Raw genomic sequence first — 18,391 nt, 5'->3', positions numbered from 1 at the left:
GGGCAGCTGGTAGGAATTGAACCCAGGACCTCACACATGCTAGTCAAGTGCTCTACCACTGAACCATACCCTCAGCCCAGTGTAGTAACATGAACAGATCTCCTGACAGTATGGTTCAATGAAAAGAGCATGCACAAAATTACACATAGAATAATGTCAAATTCATGTAGAGTGTCAAGTATATAGAAAGAAAACACAATATATTTTCTATGGGATATTATATACACACACACTATTGTTCTGGGGAACAACAGTAGAAAAAAACAACTCCAAATGCAGTCTCTCCCACTATATATTCAGCATGCTTCTGACGCCAGGGGTGGGAGGTGGGTTTCCTACACATCAAGCAAGTAATGTTGTAGCAACAGACACCAGCTAGGTGCCTTCAAATCTACCTGGGGAAAGGATGAGATCCCACAAGTTGAGGGATCAGTGCCCTGCTGCCCTGATTCAGATGCCAACTACAAGTCACCTGTGCTTCTGACTAACCAGTTATAAATCAGGTGTCAGGTTCCTAAGACCCCTCCTTGAATTTCATTAATTTAATAAAGAGACCTACAGAACTCAGGGAAATACCTACTTATATTTACAGGTTTACTATAAAAGATATTACAAAAGACACAGATGAAGAGATGCATAAGGCGAGGCCTGTAGGAAGGAGTGCAGAACTTCTTTGCCCTTCTAGGGATACTACCCTCCAGAAACTTCCATCTGTTCAGCTACCCTAAAATTCTCCAAGCCCTGGCCTTTGGGGATTTAAGGAAGTTTTATTTTCTTAAATGTAGGTGTGATTGATTATACTTTTGGCCCTCAGTGATCAATTAACCTTCAGCCTCACTCTCCTCCTGGAGGACACTTGGCAGATGGGGCTGAAAGTCCTAATCCTCTAATTCTGCCTTGGCCTTTCCAGTGACCGGTCCCTAACCTGAAGCTCTCCAGGGGCTGCCAGTCATCAGTAAACTCAAGTCAAGCAAAATAACATCACTTTAGAAATTCCAAGGATTTTAGGAATTATATGCCAGAAAAATGGGATGAAAAATCAAATATATATTACTGGCCAAATTGGCAACAAAGGAGGAAGAGGAAGGAAAAGAAGAAATCAGGAGTAGGGACCCATGCCTGTAATCCCAGTGACTCAGGAGGCTGAAGCAGGAGGCTCAAGAGTTTAAAGCCAGTCTCAGCAACTTAGTGAGGCCTTAACAACTTATTAAGACTCTGTCTCTGAATATAAAAAGAACTGGGAATGTGGCTCAGTGATTAAGTAAGTGTCCCTAGGTCCAATCCCTGGTACCAAAATAAAAAAAAAAAAAAATCAGGATTGGAAGATGTAGTTGACAAAAATTGTATCCTTATGTGTAAGATATTAATTACATTCCCTCATTATTTATATTGTTTAAAATAATTTTTAAATCTTATATTGCTGAGAGTCTGGAGTCTAAAATACAAATAACCAGCACCAGTGCAAAACTTCATAGACATCTCTTGTTTAATCTTGAAAACTCATGCAAACTCTGCATTCTGCTTTATAATATGTTTATTTAAATACAAACAGTATGTTCAATTTGTGCTTATGGTTAGATTACACACTCTTCTCACTGCCATCACTGTCAAGAATAATAATAAGGGCTATGGGTGTGGCTCAGTGGTAGAGCTCTTTGCCTGGCTCTAAAGCCCTGAGTTCAATCCCCACCACTGTAAAATTTAAAAAGAAAAAAAAGAGAGAATATTTCAAGATGCACCATACACCTGTAGAGTCAAGTCCTTTAAGGTGATCCTGAAATAGAGCCACTTTTATATTAAAAGTAAACTCCCTGATAACTGGTTTTCTGCAGCCGGAGTTTCCAAGGAAGTTGAAACTATGACACTTTCTCTGATTAGCACAGCCTAGTTAAATCTAAATACGTGTATTTCCTTGCTTTTGTTTCTATAATTTTTTTTAGGGGGGCCATACTGAGGATTGAATTCAGGGGCACTGGACCACTGAGCCACACCTTCAGCCCTATTTTGTACTTTATTTAGAGACAGGGTCTCACTGAGTTGCTTAGTTGCTTTGCTTTTGCTGAGGTTGGCTTTGAACTCGTGATCATCCTGCCTCAGCACCCCAAGTCACTGGGATTACAGGCATGCACCAATGTACCAGGCTTGTTTCTATAATTTTTAAAATATTTTTTTAGTTATAAATGGTCCTTTATTTTATCTATTTATTTTTTTGTGGTGGTAAAGATCAAACCCAGTGCCTCAAGTATGCTAGGCAAGCACTCTACCACTGAGCCACAACCCCATCCCTGTTTCTATAAATTTTAAATGCTTCTACAGTTCCAGCAGAGAAACAACCTAACTGCTTATCTCCAATATGATCAAGCTGCTTTAAATTCTTTTTTTTTTACATCATTTGCTTATTTCTTATGGGCAAGTGACCAATTCCATCAAGCTAGGATAGCCAGGAAACAAGCGTTTCCCTGCCTTTACTGCCAGTAACATCTTCATGCACCCCAGGATACCAAAACTGCAGTGTAAAGAGCCACAGAGCTCTATTAGTTGCAAGGCCTAGAGATGTGAAGATAAATGAGATATGGAGTACCAAATCACTGAGGACATCAGAAGGCACAGGAAATGTCTTAGCAGTTTCTCTAGGTTCCCAGGCCCCCCAAAGCAGATGGGGGAGTATTTGTCTTAGTTCATTTACTGTGGCCATAATAAAATGCCTGAGACGCAGTAATTTACAAAAAGAGGTTTCTTTACGTCACAGTCCTGGAAGTCCAAGAGCATGGCACCAGCATCTGTTCAGCTTCTGGTAAAAGTCACAGGCTGCTCCATGTGTAGGAGAAAAACAAAAGTTGGGTGTGTGCAGAAGAGAGGATCATGTGGTAACAGAGGAAGTAAGAGAAAGCCAAGGAAGCCAAACTCACTTTATAACAACCCACTCTCCCCAAAACTCACCCACTCTCAAGGGAATTACTTTAATACCTTAATGAGGGTAAATCATTTTTTTTTTAATATTTTTTAGTTTTTTAGGTGGACACAATATCTTTATTTTTATGTGGTGCTGAGGATCGAACCTGGTGCCTCATGCATGCTAGGCAAGCACTCTACCACTGAGCCACAATCCCAGCCCATGGGGTAAATCTTGCATGACTCAAAATACCTCTGCTTTCCCGTTTCTCAATGTCATTATACTGGCCAGGTATGGTGGCACACACCTGTAATCCCAGCAGCTCAGGAGGTTGTCATGAGGATCACGAGTTCAAAGGCAGCCTCAGCAATTAATAAGGCCCTAAGTAACTTAATTAGACCCTGTCTCAAAATAAAATCTAAAAGCTGGGGATGTGGCTCAGTGGTTAAATGTCCCTGGGTTCAATCCCTGGTATCAAAAAAAAAAAAAAAAAGAGGGGCTGGAGTTGTGGCTCAAGTGGTAGCACGCTTGCCTGGCATACGCAAGGCACTAGGTTCAATCCTCAGCACCACATAAAGATATTGTGTCCACCCAAAAAAAACTAAAAAATAAATATTTAAAAGAAAGAAAGACCATCATTACACTGGGAGCAAACGTCAATTTTGGTGTGGACAAACGATATTCACACCATAACAGTACTAAAAGAGGAGATACTGTCCTCTAGGACACAAATGCTGAAAGGATCCACTTCTTTGTTTACATTTCATCATCTTACATCCCAAGGGAGATTGACTGGGTCAGACCACTCAACAAGGAACACCTCAATTTGGCAGTGTTGCCCACAAACTCCATCTCTCACCCAGTCAGCCATGGCAGACATGGGATCATTCCCATCAATGCACACAGCTCAAGTCGGGGCAACTCTATGCAGCAAGAACATGTGGCCACTGTGAAAAGAAAGTTCCCTGACATAATTCCAACCAAAGGGAACATAAATGACTGAGAGGTCAGACTATGACTAAACATAGCAGAGAGACAAAGACAAGGATAGTACCTGGAAGACACAGGACTCCTCGGATAGTTGGCTTTGGCTGCAGGAGTCCCCAAAACAGTCAAAGATGCTTCTCTCCTTCCAATCTTCTCTTCTTCACTCAGGGTAGGATTTCATCACAATCTGATGGCCCTCCCCATTTTCTCTCACACAGGTATCTGCCCTTATAAAGTTCTTGAATATTTAATCTTGGTATTGCCTTCTCAAGTACCCACTTCCTGAGAAAGAGACTAGGGACTCTTGGATACCAGCATCTCTCCTCAGCCACCCATATAGAAAGTTCAATGCCATGGATGTACATTAGGAAGAAGGTGCTTGAGAGATCCAGAATGGACAGTGAGTAACTCTGGAGGCTTAGACAGTCAAGACAGGAAAATAAATTGTAGTGTTTGGAGTGTCTTGAAGGCATTCCTAGAGAGAGAGTTCCAAGATGTAGGGAGTGTAGGGACCCCAAGAATTCTATAGGGCCCAAGTGTAGGAATACATGGGACAGTGATAGAGGGTGAGCATGGAGAATGACTGGGAACCTCAAATGCAGAGCCAAAGACTTAGGGCTTGATCCTATAGGCAACAGGGAGTTGTTGAAAGTTTTGAGCAACTAAAACATCTGACCACATTTGTAGGTTGTTATTGGAGTCATTTGCTTGTTTTTTGTTTTTGTTTTTATTTTCCAATGCTGGGGATGGAACTTTTTTTTTTAGAAAGATCATCTAAAGGCAAAGAGGGCAATTCGAAGGCTACTGTCTAAAAACAGGTCATTTATCTCTTCACACAGATTTAATGAGGAAGCTCGATTATAATAGTTTTTATTAATGGTACTGGATTCTACAACCAAGTAATCCTTTTAACTTTATTGCTTTACTTTCTAGCATGAAAGAACTTCTTAAATTAATCCTCCATGTCTCCCAAAGCCAAGGTCTACAGGCCTCCCTCTGAGAGACACACTCAAATGTATTCCCCCTTTAAGTCTTTCTTATCCCACTCACAATCTCCTTTTACCTTCTCAGTCCCATAATCAGCCCCCATCAAGAAAATTGTTGCAGTAATTCACTTGCAGGTCAGCATGGGAAAAGAAAGAAGAAGCAGAGCAAGCAAAACAGCAGCAGAAAAAAAGTCCTTTATTGTGTACAAGCAATCTTTTTATAGTCTTGTGAACAAAGAAGTCAGCCTTCCAACATCAATAAATCAGGTCTTTCAGCTAATTAAACACAGCATACAGAAGTTTTACTTTCTAATCAGAAGTGACCCGCTTCTCATGGCTAATCTACTCTCGGCCCGGAGTATGTTGAGCTCTGCTCTTTGTTAAGAACAGATAATAAAATTTTTCTCAGCGCCCTCCTAGCCCACTTGGCAGAACATCCCGTTTGCAGGCAAGTCCTCCCAAGGACAGCAGACACCTTGTTTTCAAGCATGTCCGCAGTTACCTTATCTAAACCTTGAAGGAGCCTCTCGTTTGCAAGTAGGCCCTCCCAAGGACAGCAGACACCTCGTTTTCAAGCATGTCCGCTGTTACCTATCTATACCTTGACAGAATATCCTGTTTGCAGGCAGACTCCATCAAGGACAGTAATAGTAACACAGTCACATCTGATTCTCTACAGAAAATCCCCACACAGATTCAGGAGCCAAGGGACCCCAGGCTCTGTCTGTTACACAGCAGTAGTGACAGTTCCAGCCTGTGAGAGTGAATGATCAGGGCCATCACCTTCCCTTTGGATAAATGGTAGAGCAGCCTCTAATCCTACCTGCTCAAATCCCCAAAGGCCTCTCCCTCCAGCAAACTCACCTTAAGCCTTAATGGTTACTCTGGAGCAGCCTCTGAGATAAAACTAAAGGTGTGAACCAAGAGGTAAGTAGTGAGAGGTCTATTCTGTAAACCCTAGTGGGAATCTTTTATTTTCCACAAGCAGCAGGGCCCAAAGAGGGTTTAGCATCAGGTTTTTTCTCTTGGTGGGCAACCTGGGGGATTTCCTCGGTGTCTAAAACATTCCAGAAGCAAAGGGAAATAAGTTGAAGTTTGATTTATTTACCCACCAAGGATCTGGCAGTTTTTAAATGTCTGTAGAATGGAGGAATATATTTTGGACTTATGACTTGATCTAACTAGTGGCTGGCTAAAGAGGCAGGGTGTGCTTCTAAGTGTGATCCCACTGTGACCAGCAGCATCAGGATCCCCAGTGAACTTATTAAAAGTGATCATTTCTTGTTGCCTCAGACCTACTGCATCAGAAAATCAACTATCTATGTTTTATCTAGTCACTACTCCATGATTTGAAAAAGACCATCTGAAACAAGCACTAAGTAAAAGGTCTTCAGGTTTGGGGAGTCTAGAGTTCCTGCCCCAGGGCCTTACAGAGAAGTGGGATGTGAGGCTCCAGGCACCCCTTCTACAGATTTCTCAAACTTCTCACCTCAATCTTCACCAAATCTAACCCGCATTCCCTCTTCTCCCTCAACCTCAGTTTCTTCCTGGAACTCTGGGCCTCCTGGTCCCCAGAGAAAGATTACCTAACTGACCTGACTCTGGATCTCCCTTCCTTATGGGTTCCATTCACAAGGACACCCTAATCTCTCTCAGTTGTTCCCATTTATGCCAACTCCCATACTTTTCAGAACTTTTGGAGACACCCCAGTATCCAGCCCCTCTGCCCTGTCTTCAGCCCTGGCCACCCGCCCCCCACCCAAGTCCCTCCAGGCCTGACAAAGGAGACTAAGCCTCCTATGGTCAGGACCCCAGCACCCCTCTCCCACCCAGACAGGTGGCTCAGGCCTCCTCCCCATCAGGCCCCACAAGCAGTAGCGGCTGGGCGTTCTTGCCCTTGTCATGCCAGCACACGTCAAAGAAGGGATACACCGGCCCAGGCAGGCGCTCGTGGAAGGCAAAGAGCAGCTCCAGCGCGTCGGAATTACTAGCATCATAGAAAGAGAGGACACCATCACAGAAGCTTAGGTAGAGGCCCACCCGTGAAGGCCGCCTGTCAGAGTTTCGCAGAGCACGTGGCTCCTTGGCCTCCACGTGCGCCTCCAGGATCTTGCCATCGCGCAGCCCCAGCAGCCAAAGGCCCTGTGAGGGTACTGCGTGCAGTCGGCCACGTCGGGTGGCATCCGCTGCCATCACGCCGAGAGCCCAGCGAGGCTTGTCGCCCACCTCTACCTCCCAGTAGTGCTCGCCATCGGAGAGCAGCTGGTGCGCCACCACCGCCACGGCCTTGTCGAACTGGCGAGTATCCTCGCCAGCTGGCGGCGCTTTCTGCTCGGAGCATTCCACACGGCGGCCGGAGGGAGACACCACCAGACTGGGGTGCGCTGAGCTTGGGTCAAAAGTCAGCTCCTCCAGCACTGCCAGAGAGACAGTAGTCAGGCCCTTGCCTCCTTGAGCCTCCTCTCTACCAGCGTAGGGCCAGCTTGTTTCCTCTAATCCTCTCAATATTTCTGGATGTGGGCCCCTCTCTGCTTTCTAGCTAGGGCCAAAAACACACCACTGAACTTCAGTTTGCTCAGCTGTAAAAGGAGGCCGTGATTACCTCTCTAGGTGGTGGGGAGCAAGACTAAGTTGAAATAAGGAATACCACTGACTATCTGAGTGAGGCCCAGGGTCACAGAGCAAGAAATAGAACAGTTCACATTCTAGCTTGACCTATCCTCTGGGCCATAGTTGTCTCTTAAATATGCTGGGGACACCTCCAATCCACCCCAACCCCCAGAGGCAGTAAGGGCGGCACCAGGCATAAGTGTTTGTGTGGAGCTCTGTAACCTATAGCACTCAGAGGTGCTCTAGCTCATTGGAATGGAGGCTGAATTCTTGGACCTCCCCAAATATAGTCCATTAATATCAGTGTCTCACCTAGGCCAGAGTCCTCAAGGTTCCAGGAATTCTGCAGATCCTCAGCCCCCAATTAGCAGAAATCATCAACTCCATACCCAGAGAAGGGCAGGGACTGGCCAAGGATCATACAGGGAATCAATGGTTCAAACCCAGGCCCCAGCCTCCCATCTGCTGCAGCAGCAAACCCCGAGATTAGCTGCATTCTTTCCTTGTCAGAAACCCACTGTCAACCCCATGCCCTTAAAGGTCCTCCTCCAAGTACAATTTATAGGGCTGCAGAGGTAAAAAGGCAATGGGCACCTTCCAAGCTGGGGTTGGCAGGCCTCTCTACATGTGGCTGGGGTCTGCTATCAACACCCGCACCCCATTACACAAACCCTGAGTCAGCCCCTCCCAGTACCTGGCATCAGAGCCCGGAACATCTTCTTCCACACCTGAAACTTGAAGTCATCTGAGATCACAGGCAGTTGGATATCCAGACGTGCAGGTGGTGGTGATTCTGATAGGATTTTCTGCAGTCTGGAGGTGGAGAGATGAGAGAGAAGTGATTGTGTGCAAGAAGAGTAAGAGAAAGTGCCCAAGGACAGAAAGACAGAGGCTATGGGAGAGGAAGCTCCAGGATCTCCCCACATCACACTCCTGCTTAAATCTCTTCTACTGAAGTTTCACTTTGGGAATGTAAAAAAAAAAAAAATCCTGGAAATGGATGGAGATAGTTGTTGCACAACATGAATATACTTAATGCCACTGAACAAAAACTGTGCATTTAAAATGGCCAAATTTGTGTTATATACATTCAACCACAATATGGGGGCAGGGGACCTTCTGTTGAAACAAAGTCCAAGCTTCTCATCCCTTTCAGTTCTTGCACTTGCTTTTCACTCTGTCCCCCACTGGCCACCCCTTTCCCTCTCCAGCAGCATCAAGCACACAATGATGCCTCTGTCCCTGCCCATGTCTACCCTAAAGTCCTCAAGAATAAGGACCAGGTCTGGTTCATGTCTATGTTCAATACAAAGTTCAGGGACACAGTAGTGGGTGAATAGGGGTTTGCAGATTTATTGTGAGTAGAGGGTAAGCCATCTAGTGACCCTAGAAGACTAGTACAAGTTGGGCTAAGGAGTAGAGCCAAGTTGATCTCACCTGCTGGTCACCAGGCAGTATTTCTGGAAAGAGAGAGAAAAAAAAAAATAATGGAAGTAAAGCACACAGGAAGGACTCTAGGGATTTCTGAGGATGGGATAGACAAACACAAATGCTGAGTATAAGATCAGGAAAAATCAGAGAAATTAAGATACACACGCTCAAGGCCATCCCAGTCTTTTACCTTTATGTAAATTTAAAAAAAAAAAGTGCCCCCTCACCAAGAAACTTGAATTTACCTGTTAAATATTTACACTAATAATGAATAAATAAATAATTATTATTTTTAGTAAAAAAAAAAAAAGAAAGAAAGAAAATTGTGCTACTAATTATGCAAACCTATAATGTCTGTGATATGGATGGTACCCACTTAAAGATAGTATTCTTCTGCAATGTCCAGCCTAAACTACAGTCCTGAAGCCTACTCCCTGAATATGTGACCCTGGTTCATCCCTGACCCTCTCTGGGCCTCAGGGTCCCCATTTGACAATGGGATGAAGCCTGAGCCAGGGGACTTGGGAGAGGAAGTCATTCAATGCTCACCATGAGAAATTCAGTCTGTGGCTTGTCAGCTACCTCCTCCAGCACCTTCTCCATCTGCCGCAGCTGCTCCAGGTAAGAGTTCAAACCTGCCAGCTCCCGCCGCAAAGCAACTCCTGCCTCACCCCGAACTTTTTCTGCCTCACGGTCTAAAGAACCCTCCAGCGCAGCCAGGAACACCCGCATCTTGCCCAGCTGCTCCCCAACAGCACTCCGGAACTGACGCACTGTCTCCTGGGGGAAATGGGAGAGAAGCAAAAGTATTTGGCTGGGAACTCCCAGCCTGGACCACCAGCAGGCTCTGCCATGCTAGCCCCTCACCTCCACCTCCATCAACTGATGCTCCAGCACAGCCACACTCTTCTCCTTGTGCATACAGGCCTCCTGCAGCTGCAGCTTCTGCTGTGGGAGTTGTGTCTGGGAAGCAGGGCAAAGAGGGAATTTGTGCTGCCCACTCCAAACCCACACCTTCTCCCTAAACTCATCCTCTGTAGCTCAACCTCAAAGCCAGCTCTACTTCCAGCCACATCCTCAACCCCAAACACATTTGCATGCCTTAAGGCCCTGGTCAGTCAGTTTTGTTAACTCGTCTCTGGCCTTACCTTCCACTGACCCTATCCTCTCATAGGTCTTTGCCAGAATCATAAACACAAATGCTGTTTGGACTCCCCCCTTCCACCCCCAGTCAGGGAAGTACAGTACTTGGCACATAACTGGCTTTCAGGATGAATAAAGGATGTGGAAAAGAAGAAATGTAATCTCTCCCTATTCCTGACTTCACACCTTACTTAAAAGCAGAACATCAGCCTAATTTCCAGCCAGGCTTCCTGCACACTCTGGGCTCTGGGAGCAGGCAATTTAATACATAAGATCCCTGCATGGACCAAGCAAACACAGCTGGATCCTACCCAAGACCTGTTAGTTTGTGAAATGAGAGTATAGGGAAACTCCTAATTGCTCCTGCCAAAGCCACTTCTTGCTGCAAGGTCCTAGAATCACCCATGCCTTACTGCCTACATGGCTTCCAACCTCGATTTTTTTCCTCTGCAGAATGGGAGCAGCCATGCCCACCTCAACAAATTGGAACCTTCTATTCTCTCAGGGGGAACCTGGGGGCCCATTAGGTGTTTGCGGAGTCCCCGCCCAGCAGGAGCCAGCCTCCTCCTGGGCTGGCTGCCAGATCAGTCTCCTCCCTAAGACGTCCTCTCAGGCGTAGTCCGACTGGTGCGGGACAGACAAGTCCGGAGGCTCAAGGAGCTGGCTTTCGGAGGTTCAGAGGTTGCAGAGCTGAGCCATGGGGAAGAAACGCGACGCCATCCTGGAGGCATTGGAGAACCTGACCACGGATGAGCTCAAGAAGTTCAAGCTGAAAGTGGGGGCGGTGCAGCTGCGCGAGGGCTGTCGGAACATCCCGCGGGGGGCGCTCCTGCCGCTCGACTCAGTGGACCTCACCGACAAGCTGGTGGCCTTCTACCGTGAGGACTACGCAGCAGAACTCACCGCAGCCGTGCTGCTGGACATGGGCATGCAGGAAGAGGCGACGAGACTTAAGGGGGTTGCATGAGTCTCCAGCACCAAGGATTCATTCATTCTGTATGAGTCTGGTACCGGGGCACGGGACCCAACCCCTCTTGCTCGCAGGGCTCCAGGTGTCCAGTTCTGCCCCCCGAGTCTTCCTGACCCCTCCTCCTTCAGGTTCCCTCTTAAGCTCCCCTTCAGACCTCTGGCCAACCCCTCCCTGTAGTTTAGCGCTGGGCTGATGTGGATCCTGGATGATTGGGTCCCTGGAACCCTTCGAGGTTCCTGGGTCGCCTAACACCCTGTTCCATTTAATGGGTTTTGTTCTATCTTCACAGATAAAAGATGGGCGAGTTTGGGAGTTCTGGAGTCATCAGCAGAGGTGAGAGCATGGACTGGGCAGGCCTCTGGGAGGAGGCTCCTGCCATGGGCTAGGAGACCACCAACCAGGACTGGGCTGACTGCAGAAAAGCAGAAGCGGGAGGGGCTGTTAGGCTACTCCCCTGGGGAAGTCTAGAGGCCTCAAATACCAGCATAAAAATGGTTATCTACCCCCTCTAGGAGACTGGGGGCTAAGAAGAGGAGCAACAAAATGCTGATGAAGCACCCACCCCCACCCCGGCCCACGCATACACAACAGTAGGGGAAGACAATGACTTCTCCTCAGCAGGTCTCCTCAGCAGAGATCAATCTAGGAATCCGCCCTTGCCTCCAGACTCCGCTTCCCCCAAACCTGCACCTGTCGTATATAACCCAATAAATACTTCAAGACAGACCTTCCTGGACCTTTGGATCTTCTTGGCAGCTACATGCATGTGATTTGCATTCGTATAATATGCGCAAGCTAATGTGTGCCATTGTCTCCATTCCTCAATGTTTGTATCTTTCCTGGGTGCCCATGAGGTTTGCAAAACTTGGGGCACATACAACTATGCGTGAGCTGTCGAGGTATTAAGGACTTATAGCTCCTCCAGAAAAGCAACCTGGACTGTGCTCTTAAGTGCCACCCTAGGCCTGCACACTGAGGTGCAGGACTAGGCATGCCTTGCCCTTCCTGCCTCCCTTTCTCCCTTTCAGTTAGGCCCCATGTGGTGACTCTCAGGCATGTGAGTTTCGCAGCTTAAGTTCGTGTTGGGTGCATGGGCCTCAGCCAAGCAGCTGTGCACTACAGGAGAGCATGTGCCCCGCCTCCTGGCCATGCCTCAAATCTCAATCCTCTAGTCTTATGGGATCCCACGCCACACTTACTTGCCAGCCTGACAGGACCACCGGGGTCATTCAATCACACATGGGCCATCAGGTTTAGCCCTCAGTTCAGCAGACTCCGCCCCCACAATTCTAGGTTACTCCTGGGACTGCCACTGGGAAATCTAGTTGAGCAGCGCTGCTCCCAGCCCGCCCCCCTACACTGGCCACCTTGCCCCATCCGCTTCCCCTAGCAATTCCAGGAGCCCAGGGACCTCTGAAGTCAGATTCAAATCAATGCAGCAACTTCCTAATCCTTCAGGTCCCATGCTATCCAACAACGCCATCCCACCCGGAACCCTGCAGGGTCCAGCACCTTGAGGCGCGCATGGGCCTCAGCCGCAGGCAGCAGGCGGTGGCCGCGGTGTGAACCAAGAGAGGCACAAACACCGCACACTAGTGCTCTGTCCTGCTCGCAGTAGATGCTCAGAGGATCTAGGTGTTCCTCGCAGTGGCCTTGTGGCACCTGTGCCAGACCTTCCACCAGGCGAGCCAGCTGCAGGTTGGTGTTAAGCGCCTGCGGCCGTGTGGGTGCCTGACAACAGGGGCAAAGCACTGTGCCATCCGCTGCTGGCTCCCCTGCCACACGGCCCAGGCAGGCGCGGCAGAAACTGTGGCCGCACTCAGCAGTCACAGGAGCGTCGAACAGCTGCAGGCACAACGGGCAGGATAGCTCCTGGTGCAGGAGACCTGGTGCAGCAGACATGGGGAACCTGGGAGGAGAAAAGGTGGGTCAGGGAGGCCCAAGGGCCTTGGCTGAGTCCTAGTCTGTGTCAAAGGAAGGAGTTGCAGCCTAAAAAGACCTCACATCCCATACTGGAAGGGACTCTGGTTTGGGCCAAGGGGAAAGAGAACTCAATTTCAGTCACAAAGGCAAATTCAAACATTTCTTCATTAAAAAATATATCTGCCATCCGTGTATGTATAATATGTCAAAATATACTCTATTGTCAGGTATATCTAAAAATAACACATTTTTAAAAATATTAAACACACACACTCACTCACATATCAGTACCCTTAACAACCCCAGTTCCTAAACACAAAGTCAGGCTCCAAACAGTCTTGCCCACTATTCTTGCCCATCCTGGCCCCAGGCATCAGCCTCTAACTCAGGCCTGGTCAACCCCCAGCCCCAAATCCTATAGAAATTCACCCCTAACCCTCCTCTCACTCATTTCTTGGATTCCCCAGCCCACCCCTCCCCCATATCTCCAGGCCCACAGGACTCACAGGTCTGGTTGGAGATCTTAGAACAAAAGAGACTCCCAGGAGGACCAGTAAGGGTCAACCCTACCGTAGGAGAGTCAGATACACAACAGGAAGACTCAAAGCAAGGACAGGGATCTTACAGGGGCAGCTGGCAGTGGACACCACAGATGATGGGCACATAGTGAACAGAAGTCAGACCCTCCCAGATTAAGCCATGGCCCCAGGACTATATTTAGCTGTCCTGCCCATCCCCTCCCATCACTTCTGGAAACTGTTCTAAAAGTGAGGGCTTAGTCGTCAGCAGGCAGGCATCTCATATCAGGCCACCTGTCCTGGCCCATCAGCTGCTCTCTCCCCAGCCCAGACTGGAGACAGAGCCTTCTACACCACAGAAAAGCCAGAAAACTGGGAGAGCTCTCCCCTTCTTCATGTCCACCTCCACACCCTATGGATTCCTTCCTCCTTGCCTATAACCCCTCCCCAGTTTGCCACACACTCATTTCCCAAGTTTACAGCTCATCAAGTCACAATGATGTTATTATCTTGCAGGAGGGCTTGAAACCCTGAAACAGTTTCTTCTGAGCTAAGGGAAAAGGATTTCTTCCCTAGTGCCAGCACAAGCCCTGAAACAAAGTGGGCTCCCCTAAATGCTTGGAGATTGGAAGTTAAACAGATGAATAAATGAATGGACTGAATCCAGAGCCTGAAGCCCACAACTCAATTCTTCCTTGGGAGCCTCAGGCCTTCCTGTAAGCTTATCTTTCAAGTTTCAGTTTAAATTTCATTCAGAATAAAAAACCAAAGTCCTCCTGAGGCCTACAAAGCCCTACCCCATTTGACCCCTTTCATTGCTCTGATCTGTTTCTCAACTCTCCCTCCCCCTTATTCTTCAGGGACTTTGCACTTGCCACTCCTTGACTGGAAGACTCTCAAACCCAGATATTACAAGACTTCTTCCTTTTCCTCTCAGATCTGTACTCAATGTCACATTTTCCTTTAGACCATTTTTTTTTTTAAGACAGCATCACACTAAGTAGGCTAGGCTGAGCTCAAACTCAGTATCCTCCTGCCTCAACCTCCCAAGTAGCTTGAACTATAGGACATAGTACCATACTACCACACCCAGCAACTCCCTGATTTTATAACTCTTATCTCCCCAACACCTCTCCTGCTTATTTTTCTCCATAGCATTTATCTCCATCTGACATGCAATGCATTTTACTTGTTCGTTGGTTTATTGTCTGTCTTCTCCTATCAGAATATAAATTTTGTTCAATGCTTGACTCCAGCTTAAAATGATGTGTCCCACCGTAGGGGCTCAATGAATACTCAAAGAATGTAATAAACACAGACTCAGACTCAGTCCCTCTCATCTGGCCTCAGTCTCAGCTTTGCTCAGCCTTTACCCAGTTTTGCTCATTCCTACCTTGAACTCTCTCTGTCCCTCTCAGTCTGAGTTTCTGTTTCAATCTCTTAATCTCTCCCCTTTGGACTCTCTCTTTGCCTCTCTTTTGGGTTTTTAATATTCAGTACCTTAAATGTGCACATGAGATATTCTGAATCAATCGTCAGATTTTTATTAAATAACTCACAGTAAATGCTCTGGACCACCTTGGCCCTAGGATGATGTGATTTAAAAGCCAGGTCATTTAACCTATGTAAGTAACCAGACTCCCCAAAAGCAACAAGAAAACACTATTTTCTTTGCTTAAAAAGGGAAGGAAGCAGGCACAGTGTGCACGCCTGTAACCCAAGCAGCTCAGGAGGCTGAGGTAAGAGGATCATGAGTTCAAAGCCAGTCTCAGCAATTTAACAAGACCCTAAGCAACTAAGTGAGACCCTGCCTCTAAAAAATAAAAAGGGCTGAGGATGTGGCTCAGAGGTTAAGCACATGGACTCAATGTCTGGTACCAAAAAAAAAAAAAAAAAAAGAGGAGGAAGCAGTTGTCACCCTCCTCTGCTTGAATATTTCCCCCCTACTCCAACATTTTAGTAGGTACATAAAATCTCACCAGGAATCAGATAGCCCCTTGCATGTCTTAGCTTTTACGACTAGTCCCAGGACTTGTCTCCAAGTTTGAGAATTCATTCCTTTTTGCATGTTCCATGCTGACAGTACAAGCTCACAGTGACCTGCTTTAAAAAATAGCTACACTTGGCTTCTTGGCATCTTGGAGGCTGAACCTAGAGACATTGCTCAGGCTGTAACCATTTGGTCCTCTCAGGAAGGAAAAAACTTTATTCTTTTGCATAAAGAGCAACTACCTAAGGCTGGGATTATGGCTCAGAGAGAGAGCACTCACCTAACATGCATGAGGTACTAGGTTCAATCCTCAGCACCACATAAATATAAAGTGTGTCCACCTATAACTAAAAAATAAATATTAACTTAAAAAAGAGCAATTACCTATACAAATAACTATAGATCTAATTCTGTTAGCAGGGAAGTCTCAGGAAGAGTAGTATTCTTTACTGGGATATTGAGAAATAGAGGTAAGTCTTATTTCCCCAGTTCTTTTTGTCTCTGAGTCTCTGATTTCTTCTCTGCCGTTTTTTGTTTTTTGTTTTTTAAAGAAAGAGTGAGAGAGACAGAGAGAGAGAGAGTTTTAATATTTATTTTTTAGTTTTCAGCGGACACAACATCTTTCTTTGTATGTGGTGCTGAGGATCGAACCTGGGCCGCACGCATGCCAGGCAATCGTGCTACCGCTTGAGCCACATCCCCAGCCCCTTCTCTGCCGTTTCTGACAGCTCAGACATGGCCTTGAGTAAGTAACAGGAAGGGTGTGGGGACTGTGGTGTATTTGGAGGTGGTCTCTGAAACTACAAGTCACTTCACTTAGGCTCAAAATCCACCATCCAGAATTTAGATTACATTTGAAATTTCCATCAGTTCCAAGTAGGACTTGACCCTCTCATCCACAAGAGTGGGTATCCAGGGTTGGGGTTGTAGCTCAGCAGTGGAGCACTTGCCTGGCACGTTTGAGGCCTTAGATTCGAACCTCAGCACCACACAGAAAATATAAATAAAACAAAGGTATTCTGTCCATCTACAACTAAAAATATATTTTTTTAAAAAATGGGTATCCAGGACTGAGAGGTGACATCAACTCAATCCTTCTCGGCAGATGAATCTGGCCTCTATCCCATGAAAGGGACATTTGACTATCTTAGGCAGGTGGCAAGACAAAAGTGGTGCAAGAAGCCATATCTAGGGAAAGATTGGCTCAAAGACTTTGTGGGAGGTCTGGCCCAGGCACAATTCTTTTTTTTTTTTTAATATTTTATTAGTTGTTGCTGGACCTTTATTTATTTATATGTGGTGCTGAGAATCAAACCCAGTGCTTCACACATGATAGGCAAGTGCTCTACCATTGAGCCACAACCCCAGCCCCCACACTTCACAATTCTTAACTCATTTAAGTTTCATAACCCTATCACTATTTCTCTTATAGAGAAGCCTTAACAAAGAGATAAAGTAGCTCGCCCCATGTTCTGGCAATCTGTGGTCCATCCGGCCCCAGAAGGCATAGTCTCACTTCAGCAATTCAATAGTTACTTTATTGAGTAAGGATAACACATCCAGGCATCTTACCTCCACCAATCATTCTGGCTCTTGTCCAGGGGGGCAAGGGTAAACCTGAGCTGAGACCTGGAGATTCTTGCCTACCTAGGGTCAAAGCTCAGAGGCTTGAGCCTCTGAGGCTCAGAAAGGGGTGTGGATGGGTGGGTATTAAAGGAGAAGGGTATACTGTGGATTCCCAGAAAGTCAAATGCTCCCATTCCTACCTTCCCAGGTAGAAACCATGGTGGCAGTCTTCAGAAACCAGCAGGCTTTGTCTTGATCTCCCTGGGGGACACAGGCAAGTCACTGCCCTTCTCAGAGCACTGATTTCCCTATGGGTTGGTGAGGTGAACACATCATTGACATAGCCCCAGAGAGAAGGGACTTAACTTTCCTAAGTCACACAGCTAGGAGACAGAGGATATGGGATTCAAATCTGAGATCCCTCAACTTCCTGCTTTTCCCATTATTCCTTATTTTCTAAATGTTTTGTAAGTTCTAGAGCATTTTTAAAATAGAAAGTTATACCATTACTATTAATGTTATCAAACATATTTCCTGTACACATAAGCTCTGCAAGCAATTTGTCAGTTTTTGAAGGCAGGGAATGGGACTCTGGGAATCTTGGTTGCAATTTGGGACTAGGAGATAGAAGGACATGTGTTTAACCATTTCATCACTCACTAGCAGGGTAGGCTGCCAAAATAATTTCTGAAAACCTGTTTTCCCCACAGTAAAGTAGAAATAAATACACATATCTCATGGGATTAAGAACTAAATGAGATTATGCATGTTAAGTGCTTAGCACAGTACCTATAAAACAAGAGTCAAGACATGGAAGTTCAATAAGACAGTGAAAAAAAGATTCTTCGTAAACTTTGTTTCCTTCTGGGTTCACAATGGCAGTATGCTCATTAACCTGCCCAAGGTATCACTTGTATTCACTGAGCTTCAGTCAAAAACTGCTTGTAGGAATGAGGATTCCAGCTCTGAATCACTGCATTTTCCTTGTCTCTTATGTCCCTAACCAAAGTGCTAACACTCTGAGAAGACGTCAGTTAACAATAGCAGCCAGGAGATTGAGGGGCTTAGTCTGAATATGTGTGTAACTAGGATAACACTGGTTGGATGCCACATGGGCTCAACAGGAGTGGTCCTGGATAGTGTTACCCAGAAACAAAAGAAAGGGACATAGTATCACCCCACCATAACCTTCATGCTCACCTCCCTTACCATCAGAAAGTTGGGAATGAGTAGTCCACTGATTGTTCTAAGCATCACACACATACACACTTCCTCTCACACTCCCCTCAGTGCATGTTCCTGCAGCACCAAAGTTTAAGTTGAACACATTACATTGGTTTTACTGGAAGCAAAGTCCTCCCCATCCAAACACAG

The 18,391-nt window shown here is 46.4% G+C and overlaps 2 protein-coding genes across 2 annotated transcripts; one reads left to right on the top strand and one right to left on the bottom strand.

Moving 5' to 3' along the window:
• Positions 1-6,658: 6,658 nt before the first annotated feature.
• On the bottom strand, positions 6,659-13,378 carry Trim72 (tripartite motif containing 72). The gene is made up of 6 exons (XM_046454737.2): positions 12,533-13,378; positions 9,775-9,870; positions 9,457-9,687; positions 8,914-8,936; positions 8,171-8,289; positions 6,659-7,283 (listed from the first exon to the last, which is right to left on the bottom strand). The coding sequence occupies exons 1-6, from the start codon at positions 12,920-12,922 to the stop codon at positions 6,709-6,711; spliced, it is 1,434 nt and encodes a 477-aa protein (XP_046310693.1). The 5' UTR covers positions 12,923-13,378; the 3' UTR covers positions 6,659-6,708.
• Pydc1 (pyrin domain containing 1) lies at positions 10,643-11,744 on the top strand. The gene is made up of 3 exons (XM_046454738.2): positions 10,643-11,046; positions 11,310-11,353; positions 11,533-11,744. The coding sequence occupies exon 1, from the start codon at positions 10,748-10,750 to the stop codon at positions 11,015-11,017; it is 270 nt and encodes an 89-aa protein (XP_046310694.1). The 5' UTR covers positions 10,643-10,747; the 3' UTR covers positions 11,018-11,046; positions 11,310-11,353; positions 11,533-11,744.
• Positions 13,379-18,391: the final 5,013 nt, after the last annotated feature.

This window comes from Marmota monax, unplaced genomic scaffold, assembly GCF_021218885.2.
Source record: "Marmota monax isolate L192 unplaced genomic scaffold, Marmota_monax_Labrador192_F-V1.1 WCK01_AAM20220418_F8-fsc00086, whole genome shotgun sequence".
NCBI classification, from domain to species: domain Eukaryota; kingdom Metazoa; phylum Chordata; class Mammalia; order Rodentia; family Sciuridae; genus Marmota; species Marmota monax.
Note: the sequence above shows the minus strand (reverse complement) of the source record. Positions and strands in the feature narration are given on the sequence as shown.

Coding starts and splice junctions, on each gene's coding strand:
- Pydc1 (XM_046454738.2), top strand. CDS start 10,748: ATGGGGAAGAAACGCGACGCCATCCTGGAGGCATTGGAGAACCTGACC.
- Trim72 (XM_046454737.2), bottom strand. CDS start 12,922: ATGTCTGCTGCACCAGGTCTCCTGCACCAGGAGCTATCCTGCCCGTTG. Junction 9,871..12,532: donor AGGCCCATGCGCGCCTCAAG/GTGCTGGACCCT, acceptor CCTGCTTCCCAG/ACACAACTCCCACAGCAGAA. Junction 9,688..9,774: donor ATCAGTTGATGGAGGTGGAG/GTGAGGGGCTAG, acceptor CATTTCCCCCAG/GAGACAGTGCGTCAGTTCCG.